Genomic DNA, 18,741 nt, shown 5'->3' with positions numbered 1-18,741 from the left:
CTTGTAGTTTGAGGGGATGTGGCATCTAATGCAATCAGCATCAGTACTGCAATCAGCCAGTGCTTGACCAGGGTGGGCTCAGACAAGGAGTTTTATCCATAGGAGGGAAATAATGAAAGACTGATGGTCTCTCCAGGAGCTGCGGTTGCAGTACAGCAGTCACTCACTTTCAGAGTGACTAAAGGTACAGAAGGTGATCATTAAACACATCTAGGAAAGCTTTGACATCTAAGTCGTTTTTGTACCAGTGTAAATCTTACTAAGCTCCTTCTGTTGCTAAGATGCGGTTGAAAATCCCATTCTTTGTGCTGTGCAGCACACAAAAGAATTTATCGGGAAAAGAATGTTCCAAACCCCAAATCTTTTTGCTTATTTCCACATTATCTTTAGAGACCACTGAGTTTTATAACACAGATAACAAGAAACCTGAAGGGAGTGTTCCATTCAAATAACACTCCAGCAGAGAGAAGCCATTATTTTTCCTGCAGTACAGTAACACATAACCTGGATAAGTAATTTAAAATAAGCAACCACCAGAAAGCTGTCTTTTGATTTCACTCTCAAGTTACATCTGCAATATTAAAAAATGTAGTGATATATAAATAACATAAAAGTTCAGGGTAAATCACTTGTTTACGGTATTGCAATAAATAAGATGAAAGAGGAAGAAAAGGACATCATAGTCCCTCCTTTAAAAAGGACCTAAAATCCCCATGTAGATATTTTGTTTAGTGGAAAACAGCTACTCATTATAGCATTTCTGCTGGCATCATCTAAAAGGTTTGTGATGAGTGCATTTCAGCATTTGAGAATCACTGAGGACTGAATTTTACTACATCATCTGATGTTTTAAACCTTCTTTTTCAATTGTGTCCAGTCTTCCTGGGATAATCTAGGTTTATTTTTAGGCATGGTTTTCTTTGGTATGTAACTTCACACAAAACACAGCATCACAAAAGAAAAATTGCTCCCCTCCTTGACTCATAGTCATAGTTCATAGTCAAAACAATCAAACATAAATCCCCCCTCAACTGGTTACCTCATTGGAATCAATTCCATTATTGACAGACCATGTGGTTTGGAAATATTCAAGCATCCTTTGCTTTAGCTGCTGTGGCAGGTGATGGACCCGTATAAAGTCCTTCAAATCCTTTGTTCTTGTGTGATAAAGGGACCATCTGGAGTACATCCTCTGAATTATGGCAGTCACATTGCCAAACACCAAGGCGTGCATCAGAGCTAGGAAGTATAGAAATTACATGCAATGTGGAGTGATTTGTTGATCAATAAATCTTAATACATGAAATAAATAGAATCTTCACAAAGTGAAAATTTCCTGATTGAGAGATATAAGAAAGCCTTTGAATATGACTCTTTGAGTAATGGTATATTAATACTATGGTATTAATATGATTATGCATTCCTGGTGTTTGAGACACTGAGAGTCACCGCCATGGGACAAGGTAGAAGAACAACTTATTCTATCTAGTCAGGGTACCTAACAAAAGGATTAAATCAAATTAAGTCCTTAGTGTAAGAGAAAAGGAAAACAGAACATAGAATCATAGAATCATAGAATCATAGAATCATAGAATCATAGAATCATAGAATCATAGAATCATAGAATCATAGAATAGTTTGGGTTGGAAGGAACATTAAAGATCATCTAGTTCCATCTACCCTGCCATAGGCCGGGATGCCTTTCCATAGACCAGGTTGCTTAAAGCCTCATCCAACCTGGCCTTGAACACTTCCAGGGAGGAGGCATTCACAACTTCCCTGAGCAACATCTTCCTGTGCCTCACCACCCTCATAGTAAAGATTTTCTCCCGATATCTACGCCAAACCTACTCTCTTTTCAGTTTGAACCATTCCTTCTTGTCCTGTCACTACAGGCCTTTGTGAAAAGCACAGGAAGGAACACATGTATGCAGGTATGCTCAGAAAAGAATAAGATACTAATAATCAGTGTGAAAACTAGACTCAGTCAGTTGGAAATTACACAGAATGCAATAGATTTCAGAGAACTCATATAAATAAAAACAATTACTAACGGAGACCATGTGTAGTGGAATGAGGTTATAAATAACATTTTAAAATGTATCAAATGCTGGGGGAGATATTTTTAAAAAGTCAGGAAAAGAAATGATTGTAAAGCAGAAATTCAGGTTAAGACAAACATTCAAAGAGACAATCTGATTTCTTATTTTGCTTGACAGGGTCAAATATGGTTAAATCATACTGACATCTGGCAGTTTGTCTACAATTAGTTATTGGCTTAAGAATAAAAAGACCAGAAGCAAAACTGAAGAAATATTTACAGATATAGGTCATCTGGGTTTGTCTGTGCAGAAATGTGTTTGCTTTTTTGAGTTGGAAAAAACACTGCTAAATTGTCTGTCATGTGATATTGATCTGAGGTATAGAATATATACATCTAGAAAGTGTTTATTAAAAAAAATACTAAAAATCTTGATTATTTTTTTAAAGGGGCATCTCTCTATAGTACCTGTAAGAAAGCAGACAGACTTCTCAGAATGACAAAGGAATTGGTTTATAAACAAGACAAACAAGTTGTTGACCTCTTACGTCACTTTACAGAAGTCCAATATGGGTGAGAAGAGACAAGGGAGGAAAACGAGGAAAGGATGCATTTTTAAATGGTAGAAAGAATTAGAAAATTCTGTAGTTTGGAGTGTTAGAAAACTTTAACAGGCTGAGAAAAATGGAAAGGAGCTAGTAACAATATCTATGTCCTTATTATGAAGGGAGTGCAGAAAAACAGATAAAGGACTGAAGTGTAGAAATAGCAGGGAAAAAAAGGATTATGGATGTAGTAAAAATAGTGAGCCTAACCAGAAAATTATTTCTAAAAATAATCACCTACTTCAACTAGGTGTTGTCCATGATGGTGCAATGAATAGCTAAGTCTTTAATATTAGTCAGAAGCTAGAGCAAGAAAATGTGAGGCACTGGTGTAATACTAGATACAGGATATTATATTAGGTCTGAAACAACTCAGCCAGACACAGATAAACAAGTTAAAGAAATAGTGTAACCTCTTTAAGGATGCAATAAAGAGTTTAAACAGGGGGAGGGATAAAGCATGAGCTGGTGTATGAATGCCAAGTTAAGACTCACATGAGATGTAAGTCCCTCATCAGACTCCAAGGTTAGGAGGTGGACAGCGTAGAGATCTCACTGATGTTATAAGAACAAATACCATCTAGAATTTTATTATTATGGTAGAATCTGTCATTGCCTATATACACTGGAAGGCAACTGCTTCTCATAATGACAAGCTATTCTTGGCTGTGACAGGCATTAGAATTCTTTATTAAATAATAATACACTTACCCTACTTTCTGTAAGAAACCTCTTACACCTCTGTCTAAACTCAAGTAGGACAAGTTCAAAACTTCCAGGAACTGTATTTCATAAAGTGGCCTTTATGTTAATAGATATTTTAAATCACTTTTTAGTTACTTAGGGAACAGAGGAACACCTCTGATCCCAGATAAGACTGGAGCTGCTACACTGGGCCTCCAATCTCTTAAATACAAAAATACATATTCTTTGCTGGAAGAGCATGGAGAATACAGGATAGAACATGGTATGATCACCTGCTGGAGGGCAGATCTGATTAATATTTTACAGATGCTTGCTGGGTATCCTAGAAATTCTGGTTATGTTTTAATAAGTAAATTTTCTTTCCAACTTTAGGAAGACAGACTGTATTGAACAGGAACTTTTATCTTCACAATATGACTTGTTAAAAATGAAAATGTCAAGTTTATGCAAAATAAAATTAATGTGGAGAGGCTAGTAAATACTAAAATGGTATTCTATATGCTATTTATTTGTTCAGTTTATACTTTTATTTTCTGTCTTCAACTTTTTCAAGATTTAAGTAAATTCACTTCATTTTTTCAGTTCATAGTGTCATACATTAAAGACATAGAGAAAAAATACTGATAAACCAGCTCACCTTATTCATTACACCTGAAATTTCATTTCAACTAATGGCTTGGTCCAAAAGTCTGAAAAATTTACAGCAATTTTTCTCAGAGCATTACTTTCCATTAGGGAATTTTAAAATTACATATCAGCCAAAACTATACACTAAAACAGGTTTCAAGGAATGAAGAGGTTTAATGTCCCTAAGCATACAGAATTGCACTTTGCTCCTAACAGAGTTTTCTAAGGCATGCTCACCAATCTTCTCAGCATCATTCTAACTCCTTTTAGTTTTCTTGATTTTCCTCAATAGTATCTAAAATATAATTCCTTAAGAAAATACCTGCAGATCAGCCTGCTCTGCCTTTTTTATTTGGGCATACCTTGTTCACTGGACCCTTGCAGACATAAATCCACTCTCCTACCTGCTTGCTTATAAGCAACTTTGCCTTTTGGTCATCATTTGCCTCTTACTCCACTCAGCTGATTAGTTCTTCACAATTTATTCAATTTCTATAAGCATATTACAAGAAATAAAAGTGAAATCCTTATAACTGGACTAAATAAATGTATAGGATACTTCTCTATTCTACTTTACTATATTTATGAAAGCTCTGCTATATTAAAGTGAATTAAATATTCATGACTGCCTTACACAGGAGATCTCTTGATTTCTTGATAGAAATGAAAACTCATTCCTTCATTCCAACAGATTTTAGGCAGTGAAAGCCCCAAAGAACAGAGACCACAGTATATTTTAAAACTATAACTTTATGCAACCACCAAATGAAATGAATGAACTACTTGTGGTTTTGTGACATTGTCAAAATAAAATTATATTATTCTTAGATGATTCATTATATTATTTCCTCTCATTTTCAGGGCTGAGGGAAATGAGAATAATTCATTGAACAATTTTTTTTTTTGTTTTTTACTACATAATGCTGCAAATATATAGTTCACAGGTAATTCATCATCTTCCCTGGCTTTCAAGAGTCAGATTTCCAATTTCTTGTTGCCCAGGAGAATTTATCCTGCAAAGCTGACACCCAGGGCTTTACTGACTAGCCCTGGAGAAATACCTACTAGTATTTCCAGAACAAACCAGACAGCAGAAAGAAATAGGGAAGACACTGTCTTTCATCACCATAAGTGAACAAAAGGCTAGAAATATGTCTGCCTAAGAGAGTTTATCTAGTGCAAATCAAACAAAGTTTTTTCCCTTCTTTTGCCATTTTAAATTGAATTTTTGAACTTTCTTCTGTGTTGTTTGGGGTTTCTTTTAAGAAGCTCAGCAAAAATTCGGCTTTTATTTTACTTTTTCCTGCTTCTTGAAAATGTTTTACATGACATTTAATTGTACCTACCCCCAATCAGCATTGTGCAAATGGAGAAGATCTTTTCAGCATCCGTGTTGGCTGAAACATTTCCAAAGCCAACACTGGTGAGGCTGCTGAGAGTGAAATAGAGGGCAGCTATATAGGCACTTCTGATTGATGGGCCTCCTAGAGTATTATTCTCATAATAAGGAGATTCAATTCGTTTTCCTAGCTCATGAAGCCAGCCTGAAAAACAAAGCACAAAAAGAGTTACTTTTAAGTAATACTGACACCACCATAAAACCTGTACATTATACTAAAGAAAATAGTTCTAGAAGCCCCCACAAATCCACTTAAAAGACATTATATTCTTCACACAATTCCAAGAATGAAAAGAACATGAAACTGAATTTATGTAGCACATTAAGTATTGTGTCTCTGGAGTATTTATTTTTATGCACAATTTTTTATTATAAGAATTGCATTTCTGCATTGAAATAAAGTGGTTTTGAATTGCATATTATAGGTCTAATTAGATAATTTATAAAACCCATTAAGTCACTAAAAAGAAAAAATCTTCACCTAGTAGCACTGCATCAACAATACAACATCATTTGATTCCTTCCATTAATTAATGCTTGGAAAGCTTTTTGACATTCTAAGACTAAATCATTATAATAGTAATTACATATTCAGAGCTTTTCACATGTTTCTTTTTACAGTAGAAAAGATTCTACAAACCAGAATTAATTTTCAAAACATGCTTCGGTAAGTATTTTCTAAATTGTTCATTTCATCTTTCCTTTCATTTTGATAAACGAGTCTTTGTGTGCCAGAGAGCAGAATCAGCTACTGCCTCAGATATTTGAAAAAAACCCAACAAAATGACCCCAAAGCAACAATGCAGGAAGAAAATAAGCAGCTGGAAAACACAACCTGAATGAATTACACAAACATGAATTACAATGCTTCACAAAAATCAAGACTGAGGAAAAAAGAAGGATAAAATCTATTTGTGTGCCCAGTTTTGCCTGTTAAACAGCTTGCTTGGGAGATTGGGAATCTTTCTTGGGTATACAGGGAGAACTGCCGAAAGAAAACAATCCTGACAGACAGAGTTTTATTTTTAGAAAAATTGTTTGGGGGTCCTCCTTTTGTAAGCTGGGACCTGACAGATTGAATCACCTCCAGAAGATTATTCTCTCTCCACTTCAGTCAGCATCCATTTTGATGAATCCAAATATGAACTGGGGGAAATCTCATTGCACAGAATGCCTGCAAAAGTAGGGGGTAGGTTTAAAGTATCTGTCCCAGCACTTCCAATTCAGTAGGGAAAAAAGTCTGTAGGAATTTAGTACCTGGACTAGACCTGCTGAACTATGGCTGCTCCCATGCTCAGCTCCATGCTTTCTGCCATGCTGTCCTCCAGGGCTGGGCAATGGCAGAACAAAGCCTGGCCATGACCCTGATGATCCACTCAGGGCAGGACAGGGAATTTGATCAAAAGCATAAATGAAAGAAACCTGCATTGTCATACGATGGCAGTACTGAGTAGGATGTTTTACCTTGCCAACAGATAAGAAAGCATAGGAAAATCTCCTTGATTCTGCCTGGATAGATAGTATTAATTGAGTGGAGCTATTTTATATTTGTGGCTCCCAATTATTTAAAATGAAAGTAGAGAAAAAAAGGAAAACAGAAAAAGAAACCTAGCTGAGTCAATACCGGTCCTCTATGCACTACAGTTTTTCTGAAACTACACTACATTTTCCCCACACTAGAATGGTCCTTTGTATGGCAGATTTAATTCTTATGTTTCTATAGTAGGGAATGTAATCACAAACATTAAAGAACATAGAATAAAAACCGAAGAAAATCTCTGGCAGAGAGGAGACAAAGTTTAAAAAAGTCTATGTAAACCTAATGTAAAGTAAGACAATCATAAGGTTCAGGATCAGCTCAAGATTGTTTCAGGTGCAAAACTGAAACAAGTTATTTTAAAGAACTGTAACTGATATGCCTTTTAGGAGAAAATCTCCTGCCTTTGAGTGTTCTAAAAGCCACTGGTTCTCAGCCTGTGTGTTTTCATTTTTCTCACTTTTCATGCATTTCCATTGATATCAAGGAAAGGTTGATGACTGCATTCTTTAACTGAGAGTTATATGTGAATTGGTTTCTCCTTTACAACTCGCTTTATGTTCAAGATTTTCATCCAATCCTACTGAAACATCATTATTCCTATAGGATCCATACTGCTAGTAAAACTAAGATGCAAGAATAAGTGTCTACCTTGTGTTAATCAGAAGTCTCTATAATATTTCTACAAAAATTCTACTACCAAAATACCAATATAATAATTTTGCAATTTCTAGCAAACACTTCTGTCCAAGATACCAGTATTTGAGATGAGTTTAGTATTCGATGTCTAATTCTGTGATATAACTGAAGGTCTGAAAAATCATCCCCTCAGTAGGATATATGACTTATCACTGAACTAAAACAGTAGCAGTTAGCAGTGACTAGTACTTCGTAACAATTGCTAAAAAAATGCCCACAATGTAAAGAAAAGCCATGAAGTAAATTTATTCAGATATTTGTAGACTTGGAAGGGAAAATATATGTCTTAAAGGGAAAACCCAAAAATATATTCCACTGACTTGTAGATAAGACCATGTTTACAGTTTCTCATTTCTATTTTGGTTGGCAGAGGTTATCCTAATCAGGAACTTCTCAAAAAATTATATAAAGTGGTGTTTCAGCCAGAGTGGATAAAATGTAATATCTTCCAGATCAACTGTGCTTCTCATATTTGCTGATAGCCCTGCATTTTTTTTTTCCCAGTTTCAGGGTAGAGACAAGATAAAGTTGGGTGTAAATATTTTCATCAGCAAATGGAAATAGTCATGATGTAGTATCACTAACTAATGCCCTTTCCTTTTCAGTTCCTGCAGGTAACAGCTCTCAGCAGATTCTTCAGCAAGCTCGAGTAATTAATTTCTGCCCTCAGGGAAGAAGACAAAAATAAATATACCTTGTAGTCAGAGGAAGCTTCCTAGAATTTAACATTATGAATCTTGTCTGGTTCAGAATTAGCATCGTCTAGGTACTGCTCTCTGACTTTGAAAACATTTTAAAGCACCAATTAGCATAATTAAGAGGAAGGCCTTTCAAAAGAAAAAGGAGCACTTAAGTAAATCAAGTCCCATTGGAAAAGTCAATAGGAATTGGATATCTACCTCCATTAGGCTACTTTGAAAATTGCTGTAAGAATCTGTATTGAGTTTCATTTACTTATATCTGGGAAGTGCTCAAGTATCAGCAGAAACCTAAAAAAGCATTTAAACCTCCATAGATGACATACTTTTTAACTGGATGCAAAACATATTATTTTATTTACTAGCCATGCAGAAAATCAGTCCTTCCCCTGGCTTGGTTCTTTCTCTGCATTGAGAAGTACAATATTCATCAAAATTTGCAGCTTCATTCTTTACTCTTACTTAGATTTTCTTTTATACCAGACACTTAACACACCAAAATACCGTCTGGTACTTCAAAAATTTTAGAAATTAGTTACATTTTCTAATGCATGAATTAACTATAACACTTATTTTAAAAATGAAAGAAACATTTTCTTTTCCAGTTAAAAAATAGACCAGAAGTTTCTGGTTTATTCTGCACTACAGTGTCAGGAAGAATAAAGAGGTATGGATAAGGAGGGCCACTTAGAGCACCCTTGAATATTTGAAAGCAATAGCTGTGATGATGCTAAAAGAGAAATTATGAGACAAAGGCCAAGCTTCTCTCAGTTATGATTCCACATCAAATTTAGGGACTTCAAATATTCCTTGGGGAAATGTGAAGGTAGAAAAGTCTACCTGCTCTTAAATAATCCCAGACCATGCTTGGCCCTTTCATGCTAGTGAGGAGGGAGAGTGAGCAATACTATGCTGATGGTAGAGAAAGAGAATATGTAGTGAGAAATGCTGGCATTAACTAAAGTACACTGTGGATTGTCATTAGTGAGGATTATAATTAAAGAGTATATCTGAAGCTGAGTTTCCTTTTTATGAATCAACTGAAAATAAATGATAACAGAAAAATGTCCTGAACTGGAGCACATGCAGCCTTTTGATATCAATAAGTTTCAGCATAGAAGTTGCTATCTTATGGCTACTAATGTGTGTTGCCGTGACCAGTTTAGGGTCATTAAGGAGAAGATAAAAACTATACAAGAGAAATTAGATCCTTCATCGCTGGAACACATTTTTAAATTAAAATCATCGCGTAGCCTGAGAGCTGTGTTGGTTCCTACTCCAGTAGTCTCTGATCATTGCTGGTAGTTCCTAAATTCAGACCTAGAGCCAGGCAGCCAGGAGCTGTAGGTTTGCACAGCAAAGCACACCACCCTTTCATCACACAGCAGCATCCTCTGGTCTACAAATAAATATCTCAGATTTCCATTGTAAATGGGGGAAAAATGTTCTGGGCTTCTACTGGTCTCAATAAACCAAGATTTTCAGTTGTATTCGTCTCTATGTTTCTTTGCATTAACCTCCTCGAAATAAACCTTAAGTCAGAAGACTTGCTAAGAGAGAGCAAAAGTGATTTTCCTGCTTTTTAGGTAAAAGCACCTGTGATAAGTTTCTGTGATTTTAGATGTCCAAAATCACTTCCTTCAACTGTTTGTGTGGTGTTTCCAGAATGTATCATTGTTAAAGTTCATTTGAGGAGGGAAGTCCAGAGCTAATGTATTTGAGACAGTATAATGAATATATTTTTCCATATCAAACACTAATTATCATTCATTAGACATTAAAACATTAGCTTCACGTTTAAAATTGTTTCCAAAGAATTTTGAACAGTTACTCTCTAGATGTTGCTGAGAGATATAATACATTCAGAATTGGAGGGTGTTTAAGAAGATGAAATAATTTTACTTCTTCTTGTGCGTATAACTGCATTTTTGAATAATCATTGCCTCTGTTCTCATGGTGATTACTCAGGTTCTTCAGAAGAGCTTCAAAGCCTTTTTAATCCCTGTCTAGCCAAAATGTTTTTGACATGCAAAACTTTTCCCTGCTAAAAAATTTGTAGTTTTTCCCCAGACTATTAATAGATCAAACAGCACCTTTCCTACTATTTCACCCTGTGGAATACTGCTGTTACTCTTTCATTGTCACAAAACCTGATTGTTTGTTTACAGGTTTGATTTATGGTGGAGCTTTGCCTGTCATGTTAGGGGAGGTTCCCAGGTACCAGAGCAGATGGTTTTAGGATTATGGCACCCCAGAGATAACAAGAGCAATCATACCTTCAAGCACTGGTTCTGGAGGACTGTAAATGTGCCAGATGAAAGTGTCAATAAGTAGTACAGGAATCAGGCTTTTTCTTTCACAACAATTAGGAAAAAGAAAAAAGATACTACCCACCCATCCACACACACACTTTCCCCCCTCTCTCCCTCCTCCCAAAACAAGAAAAAAGGAAAAGAACAAGACACAGTCCTGAACATGTGACACGGCTGCAGGTTCTGACAGTTTGAAAACACAGCTCCAGCACATGTGCTCAAATGGCAGAATGGAACACGAGTAAAATACAGGACATGAATTTATGCTCTTTTCAAAATGAAGACAATAAATGAGCATTATCTGTGTAAGAGGAAACCAGAGGTGTGTCTATATGATATGTCAGCAAGTGCAGGAACAGGTCTGGCCAAGAAGATTATATTTGAAGAAAATTAGCTGGTATTCAAGATAAGTAAAAGTTAATTAGCAACACATGAAATTTAAACTAGAATGATTTGAATATTAGTACAACAGACATAACCATAATGGCTGCAGGACAATCAGGAACAATTAGCATTAATCTAGTTCCCTTGATCTTTATTCTGCTAATACCCTTTCCTGTAACGAGTGGACACCTAAAATAAGAAAGAAAACAATTATGATAAAGACAATAACATATTCTCAAGTACTGAGACTGCTTAAAAATTTTAAAGTATCAAAATAATTTACTCAAAATACCTCTTATTTTAGCTTCGTAATATATGGTCCTTATAAGAGTATATTCTTTATTCGGAATAATTAATTTATTTTTTCCTTAAACTAGAAAGACATAACATAGGTATGAATGAGACTGGTAGTGCTACAGTAGCAAAGGAACACCTACTGAAGTATTCAAATTTTGTGGAGGGAAACTTTTGCATATGAAGTGAGAATGTTCATGAGCCAAAATCCAAGGCACAAACACACTCCTAATAAAGTTGACAATTCAGACCCTTGCATTTACTTTTATTTATTTATTTATTTATTTATTATGGATCAAATTAAAAAAATCAAGATTTGAACATATATCAGATGAAATTGTAATCTTCTGCCAGACTTTGGGAATTTTGCCACTGATTTTTGAGCATCTGTAACATCATCCATAGGAAGTTTGAACTTGTACATAATACAGTTAGAAGAGAAAAACCAAGATTAAAATTAAAGTTTCCTGCATTGTTCACGAGCCTTGGACATTCAAGATGCACAAACCTCTGTAGTCAAAGGCAGGTAGGTGACATGAATACCTGCAGTTCTGGTTCCTTTTGAATGCCTGCCTTGTCCTTTGCAGGTACAATAATCTGGAGGGAACTGTTTCTTCTCAAGATGCTTAGGGAAAGTTTTTGACTATCTATAGACATACATTGAGACAGATGTTTTTAAAATAATTTCAAAACCCATAGAGCATTCCAAACTAAATGTGTACTCCTTGTTGGGTTAGAGCATTTTTAGATACAAGCTTAACTTCTGTCAGGTCTACCAAAAGTTCATTTCAGTTGAAAGGTGAATTCTTTTATAAGGCTAGCTAATACTCTTGGTAAATAAATTGGCTGTTGTATTTCTAATTGAATGTATACTTAGAAGGTAACATTAAAAAAAATACATTTTGAAGAGCTTTGATTCATCTAACTTGACGAAGTCATAACAAGATACTGACCCATTGCTCTCACTGAAAATGAAGCTTTCATGGTGAAATAAATTGTCAATGAACTAAGTAGTTTCAGAAGGAAGAGGAGCTCAATCAAGGAATTAAAAAAAGGAAAAAAAAAAACTAAGATCTAATTGCAATGTTCCTTATAACAGGAAAAAACACACCTGAACCCACAAAAGTACTGAAAATCTGAAAATTCGGCCTTAATAATCTGATAAAAATAAACTCTAAATTATAAGTATCAGTACTTAGAATAAAAAAAGTAACATTTCTCTTATGGCAAAATTGATGTCACCTTTGAGATATGGACTTCCTAATAGAAAGTAATTTCTTGTCATGACCCAGTTGGGGTCTGTTAAATAATTTACATTTTTGTTTTGGGAAGCCATAAGTGCAAGGAGAGAGACTTCCTATGGGAAGTTTGCAATCCACCCCAGTGAAGGCACCATAAGAATTATAATGCAACTTCCAAAGCCTGTGGTTGGTTACTCCTGGGCACATCAATGGCTTAAAAATAGTAGAGCAAAAGGCCTGATATTAAATATTTGCAATGATAGCATTTTATTAGAAAATAATGTTGGAAAGCTATATTTTAAAATATTTAGTGACCAACAAGTTAGAACAGTCTGGAGTTCGGCATATCTTCCACCTAATGCAAAATGCAACATAAACACTCTACAAAACACAATGTACATGAATTACCAACAGCTTCACACGTTTCGAGCCCTGCACATTTCTATCCAGAATCTAACTATAGCTGATGCATTAAATATTAAAATGTCTAGATGATTTCCTATCTTCTCTTGTCTGCAAAATAAAGTTTAGTGCTTTTACTTTTCCTCCTACTGTGAGAAGTCCCTGAGGAACAGCCCAGATAAAGTTTCACAGTCAGAGCCCTAGATGTTGCTTAAAGTTGGTAGATAATTCCCGTGAAGTAGCTATTTACATTTCTTCTCCACCATGTGGCAAAATATTGTCTTTTTGGAGAAGTTACCTCATACCTACAAGTAGAGTTTATTCTTGTGAGAGAAGAAAGAAAGAAAGAAAGAAAGAGAGTGGTGCTGGGGGCAGATATCCCCTTGGGCAGAGCTCCAAGCCAGTCTCCAAAAAGCCAACTAATGCTCTGCAGAAACACCTCCATAAGGCTCTGGGGAAGATGTCCCTCTCATGCTTACCCTGCATTGCTGCCTTCCTGCCTCAATAAGACTGCAGATTGCATCTCTGGGACATGCAGCTGGTATTTTGTGGATGGCTAAACAAAGCAGACAGATCTGTTCCTCATATTTATGAGGAAGACTCCAATATTCCCTCTGTACCCATCTCACAATATAATGTAATAAAGATTCCCCTTACAGTAGAGATACATTTATTCCAAGGTAGAGACCTGTCTATATTACATATAAGAGCTGTGTATAAGGATTTTTAAGAGCTGACTAAGCCGACCTGAAATGAACTCATTCCTCTTGATATTTTACGATCATTCTCTAAACATTTAGACATACTGTTGCAAAGAAGCTCCAGTGTACGTGGTCAGTACACCTGCATTCCTGCAGAACTAGGTCATAACTTCCTTCAGCCTCATTTATCAAAGAGTCAGTAAATTTAGAAAAGGAATGTTCTTGAAACTCTTCTCCGTGATAAGCTAGTACAGCTCTTCTCAACAGTAATTTGTCAGATGGTTGTGTTTGAATATGTGGGAGATTTAAATCCCTCTTGCTTTTCCAAGTCAGCAGTTTACTCTCTTTACCACACCATTGAATTACAGAATCACAGAATCAACTAGACTGGAAAATACCTTGGAGATCATCAGGCCCAAAGAAAGGACAAGATGGGGACATTTTCAATATCAGCTTTTTGAGACAGTAGCAGACAATACATGCAAAGCACCTATAGCTAAGAGCTAACTATTTTTATTAATTATTTTATTTGTACTAGGAATAGTTTACAAACAGCTCTAATGCCATTAACACACTTGGAGTGAAGAAAATCACCTTTTCATTTTAAAAAATATTATCTTGCTTTGTTCTCTCTGTGTATATTTTCCTAGGATTCTTACACTAAATAAAGATTAGTAGCATAAATAAATTAACTACTTATTTTTGTAATACAGTATAATGTTAATTTAACTTTTAGATTACAGATAAACCATCCAAATCTAAGCGTATAGATAATTTGAGAAAAAAAATTGTAAGGACATAATCAGAAGGATATAAATCATGTGAATATCATCTTCTTTAAGGAAATGCTCACAGTGTGCTCTTCTGCTTTCACTGCAGAAAGATTTTCAGTATTTAACATTACTGCTCTATAGGCAAACTGGCTGTTACTGTCCTTTTCCAGGCTATTAAATGCCTTACAGCTAAGTTTGGAATTAGACACGTCTGTGCTGGTCGTCTATTCAGTGCAAAGAGCATGTCCATCTATGCCCTCTTTGCTTCCCTGTGCTCCATCAGCCTGTACCCATCTGGTAGAGCTTTTCTTATCTTATATTTAGACTGTAATATCCTCTTGGGCAAGAGCAGCCTTTTTATCCTGTGTTAATTCAGCAATGGAGACAAGAGGGCCTTGACCCATTAGTAGCATCCCAGGTGTTCCTGAAATAAAATTTATGGTAATGGGGTTTTTTATATGGGGTCAACTAAAGAGTTAGAAACCTGTTTTGCAACTTTATGTGTTTGAAGTCCAAGTCATGCCAAAAAGGTTTTGAGCTGCTGCAGGCATGCTATTCATGTCTTTTTAAAGAAATAAGCACTCTCCTTCATAAGCAATACAGATGAATTTAAAATGAAACCTTTATAATCAAAATACGCCAAGATCTTCCACACAACAAAGCCTTGCAGAATGTAAGTTTTAAAGTTGCTAGCAAAACTTTCTGTCTAAATGTGCACAGCATGACATAGTTGGTAAATTAATCTCACCTCTGCCCTGCTGCACTCACCTGCTCAGGTTTCACCATCAGAGAAATACAGAATAATGTCTTTTAGTTCTTATGACAATTTCTCAGTTCTAAGAGTTAATATATTAAAATTCTGACTCAGAATTGGCACATAAATTCTCAAAGAAGCAATGGTAGTGGTAATCAATATCTTAAAATCTTTGTAAAAACCCATATTGTTTATTTGCAAGAGGAAGATATGAAGAGGACTATGTTTTTTCAGAAAATCAATGTCATATGCTACATGTATTCTGTATTTTCATTCTGTTTAACTGTCAGCAGTCTGCAAGAGCAGAGCTGTTTAATTCCAGACTCTGCTTCCTAAATATGACTAATGCAAGAAGTGGTACCTTCCCCTCTCCTGCCATCTTCCCAGCTCCAGAAATCGAGCCAACTTTCAGCACTTACTACCTGTTCAAATGCAGTCTCCCAGCTTGGCAAAACAGGGGCAGAAGCCTTAAAACAGGAGCAGAAACCTCAGGGCAGAAACTGTTTCCTTTTGTAGGTCTAACTGCAAATGGAAGCCTAATTGCAGAATTACAATAAAACCATGCCAATTTCCATCTGACTGTCCTGCATAATCACACAGGAGATGATAACAACAGTATGGAGTTCAGTTTGGGTCAGTACAGACTGCTGCAGTCCACATGACATCCATTTCTCCTTGTCTCCTATGTTAATACCATCCATGCTTGTTAGATAAGAGCTAAGTGTGTTAACCCTCACTACAATCCTCTACTTGCTTGCTCCACAGATTTTACAGCATTTTCTAAATATTCTCCTCTGTGTTCTTATCTAAGGAGCCACTGTGTTGTACAGGGACCTGCCTCTGACAGTCAGCAGTGTAATAAATTGTATTAGCACTTTATTTGCCCTTGTTTTGTCTTAGTTTTTTATTTGTTGATTCTACAACATAAGTAACATTTTTCAATTCTTTTTTAATATGTGCCAGTTGAGTCAAGGAAGTTTAGACCAAAACTTATTTGGCTTTTGTGAGGGGGAGATCAACAACAGGGGATATTTTCATCTAGATTATATCTAAGGATAATAAAAAACCCAAAGAATTTGCAGCGTAATAAGGGCTTGATATAAAGAAAGAGCAAAAAGTAAAGAAGAAAGGTGCTGTCTTTAGGGAAAAGCACACTGCATTTTTAAAGTTGATGCAGTTCTGAAATAATACATCTGTGTCTGCAGACACGACAGGTCTTTTTGAAGTGTGTGACATAAGGGAATCCTAAACATTAGCAATTTTATCTCCAGCTCTCGTCAACCTGACAATGAAAAACAATTTAAAATAATTAGGTATAATTACTTTTACAGAATGTGGTTTGTGCAAAACTCTACATGTTGCAGAATTCATTGGCATACTCTCACAGATTCACATTGGCTTCTTTGGCTGAAAGCAGTTCCTAGGTAACATTAGCACTGTCACCTGAAAGTACAAATTGAACAGAAATATTTTCCAGGGTTTAAGAAAATGGAAGAGAGGCTGGAAAGAAAAGACTCTTGAATAATTTCCTCATTTCTGTACAGAAGTGATTTTCTCTTCTGGCAGCAGAAAACCTTTCTTTTATCAAGCACCTGCTCTGGTAAAGGGCAGAGAAAAAAGGATAAATAGAAAATAGGAATATATGCAGAGGACATATCTCGATTTAAAATTTAAGGCATGCTTGTGCTACAAAAGAAAGGAAAAGCTATTTTAATCATTATAGGACATCTTTGGAGCACAACATGTCATTCTAGCACACTAGTATTTCTACCTGTGTCATGGGGCTGAGAGGCAGTCCAGTCACCTATTGAAGAAGCTGCTGGAAAGATTACAAAATACATAGCAAAGGCTTTATGGGTTTAAAATGGAGTGAAAAGTTATAGTTTGAACAGCCAAGCCGTGAGCTTTAAAAAAGTAGAAATTTCTAAGGAGTCGTAACAGAACTTCCTATTACACCAATGTGTGTGAGAGAACTGATGTTTCAGCAAACTGCACAGAGCTCTCAGAGGAGGGTAGTGCAACCCTAGAACAAGCTGCCCAGCCAAGGTTTTCAAGACTTGGATGGAGCAAACTGTGTTTGACCCGATTTACTGCATGCAATAGTCCTGGTTCAACTATCTGAGTGGTTTAAATAAATCCCAGAGGCTCTCTGCAGCCAAGAGTTCTGCAGTTCCAAATGCAGCAGTTAAGGGTTAAAGACTGATGTAACTTCAAATTGATTGAACAGAGTTTCTATGTGCAACATTTTCAACTTGAAATAACTTATGGTCTCTGGTGTTCCCATTACAGAACTATGTGGAAAGAACCTGGTGTTATTTTACCCCTTGGGTCTATCCTGTCTTCTGGGGTGTTTACTAGGCAGATTCTTACCCTATGTGTGGCACTGAGAATTTCTATTATGGCTGCAGAAATTGGTCCAGATTTTCCACTGAGATAAAAACTGCTTTGTAGAATTAATAAATGATACCTTGGTAATCTGTGGTTCAATGCAGCAGGACACTTTGTCAAATCTCAGGGGCCTCGTCCACTCTCCAGATTTTTACCTTTGACTTAAAAACTGTCCAATTTTTTTTTTTCACTAGTTACAAAATATAAATATATTAACAATGGAAATTAATTGGAAATGTATTAACAATGTTGTAAAAAATTCACACTCCATTTAATAAACTACTTTCATGCCTGTTTTTTTTTTTTTTTCTGTGTTTCAAATCCAATAGGATATCTCAGTCCTGAAGTATTTGGTGATTGCTTAAAATTATTCAATCAGAAGGCAAAGTGTGGTGTGTAAAGGAAAATACAGTTTAATCAAGGAACTGAGCCTGTAGGAAAAAACAGCAGGGAAGACTTACTAGGCCCAGAACAGGTAAAATACAAATTGATGTTAATTTAAATGCAAAGGGAGTGTTTCAGTTCAGCTCAATAAATGATATTTTGGTTGCACACACCTGCACCTCAAAAACATTGGTTTGGGTTTACAAACAGAAATTGAATAATTTCCACAAACTTAATTTATATGAATATTTTAAAATATAAATTTATATTTTAAATCCTGACAAGGTCTAGTATACATTAGTCTGAAATGAGGGATTTTAATAAAGAAAACCTGCTGTAGAAAGTATATTGATATATCTATTGGTTTATATTTATCTATATAGTATGTATTTAGGATACAAAACAGGCAAAAAAGCAGGGCCAGAGTTTCACATAAGCCTTTCCAAGACCTTAATTTGTAAATGTAGGTCTTTACCATGTGCAGACAGGTTTCCACACATATGTTCTGGTGATTACAGTTTTGCACATAAAACTCCCTTGTAGCAGTTAAATTTTTGTGTCCAATCTAACAGACTGACAGATACAGAAAATACTATGTGCCTCTGCTTTTATTGTACTAAATATAATGAAGAGCAATGTTCACCTGAAAATAAGATTTCTTCAAAAGCCAGATGAACTTTCTCTCATTTCTACCTTATTCAAAAGTTTAACCCAATTAGAGGAAAAAAAAAAAGTTTTCTTTAGTTAATATTTCTCATCACAAGCTTCTCCAAATTTGGCCTCGTATATAGTATGTT

At 35.6% G+C, this 18,741-nt stretch overlaps 1 protein-coding gene across 1 annotated transcript in view; it reads right to left on the bottom strand.

The window, feature by feature from the left end:
* The window catches only part of KCNH8 (potassium voltage-gated channel subfamily H member 8), a 174,186-nt gene that overhangs the window by 38,188 nt on the left and 117,257 nt on the right, over positions 1-18,741 (bottom strand). The window contains exons 8-9 of the mRNA XM_062496214.1: positions 5,325-5,522; positions 1,040-1,239 (exon numbers count right to left, since the gene is read on the bottom strand). Of these exons, the coding sequence (XP_062352198.1) occupies positions 1,040-1,239; positions 5,325-5,522 (398 nt within the window). The remainder of the gene's footprint in view (positions 1-1,039; positions 1,240-5,324; positions 5,523-18,741) is intronic.

Source organism: Cinclus cinclus, chromosome 1 (genome assembly GCF_963662255.1).
Source record: "Cinclus cinclus chromosome 1, bCinCin1.1, whole genome shotgun sequence".
Classification (NCBI taxonomy): domain Eukaryota; kingdom Metazoa; phylum Chordata; class Aves; order Passeriformes; family Cinclidae; genus Cinclus; species Cinclus cinclus.
Note: the sequence above shows the minus strand (reverse complement) of the source record. Positions and strands in the feature narration are given on the sequence as shown.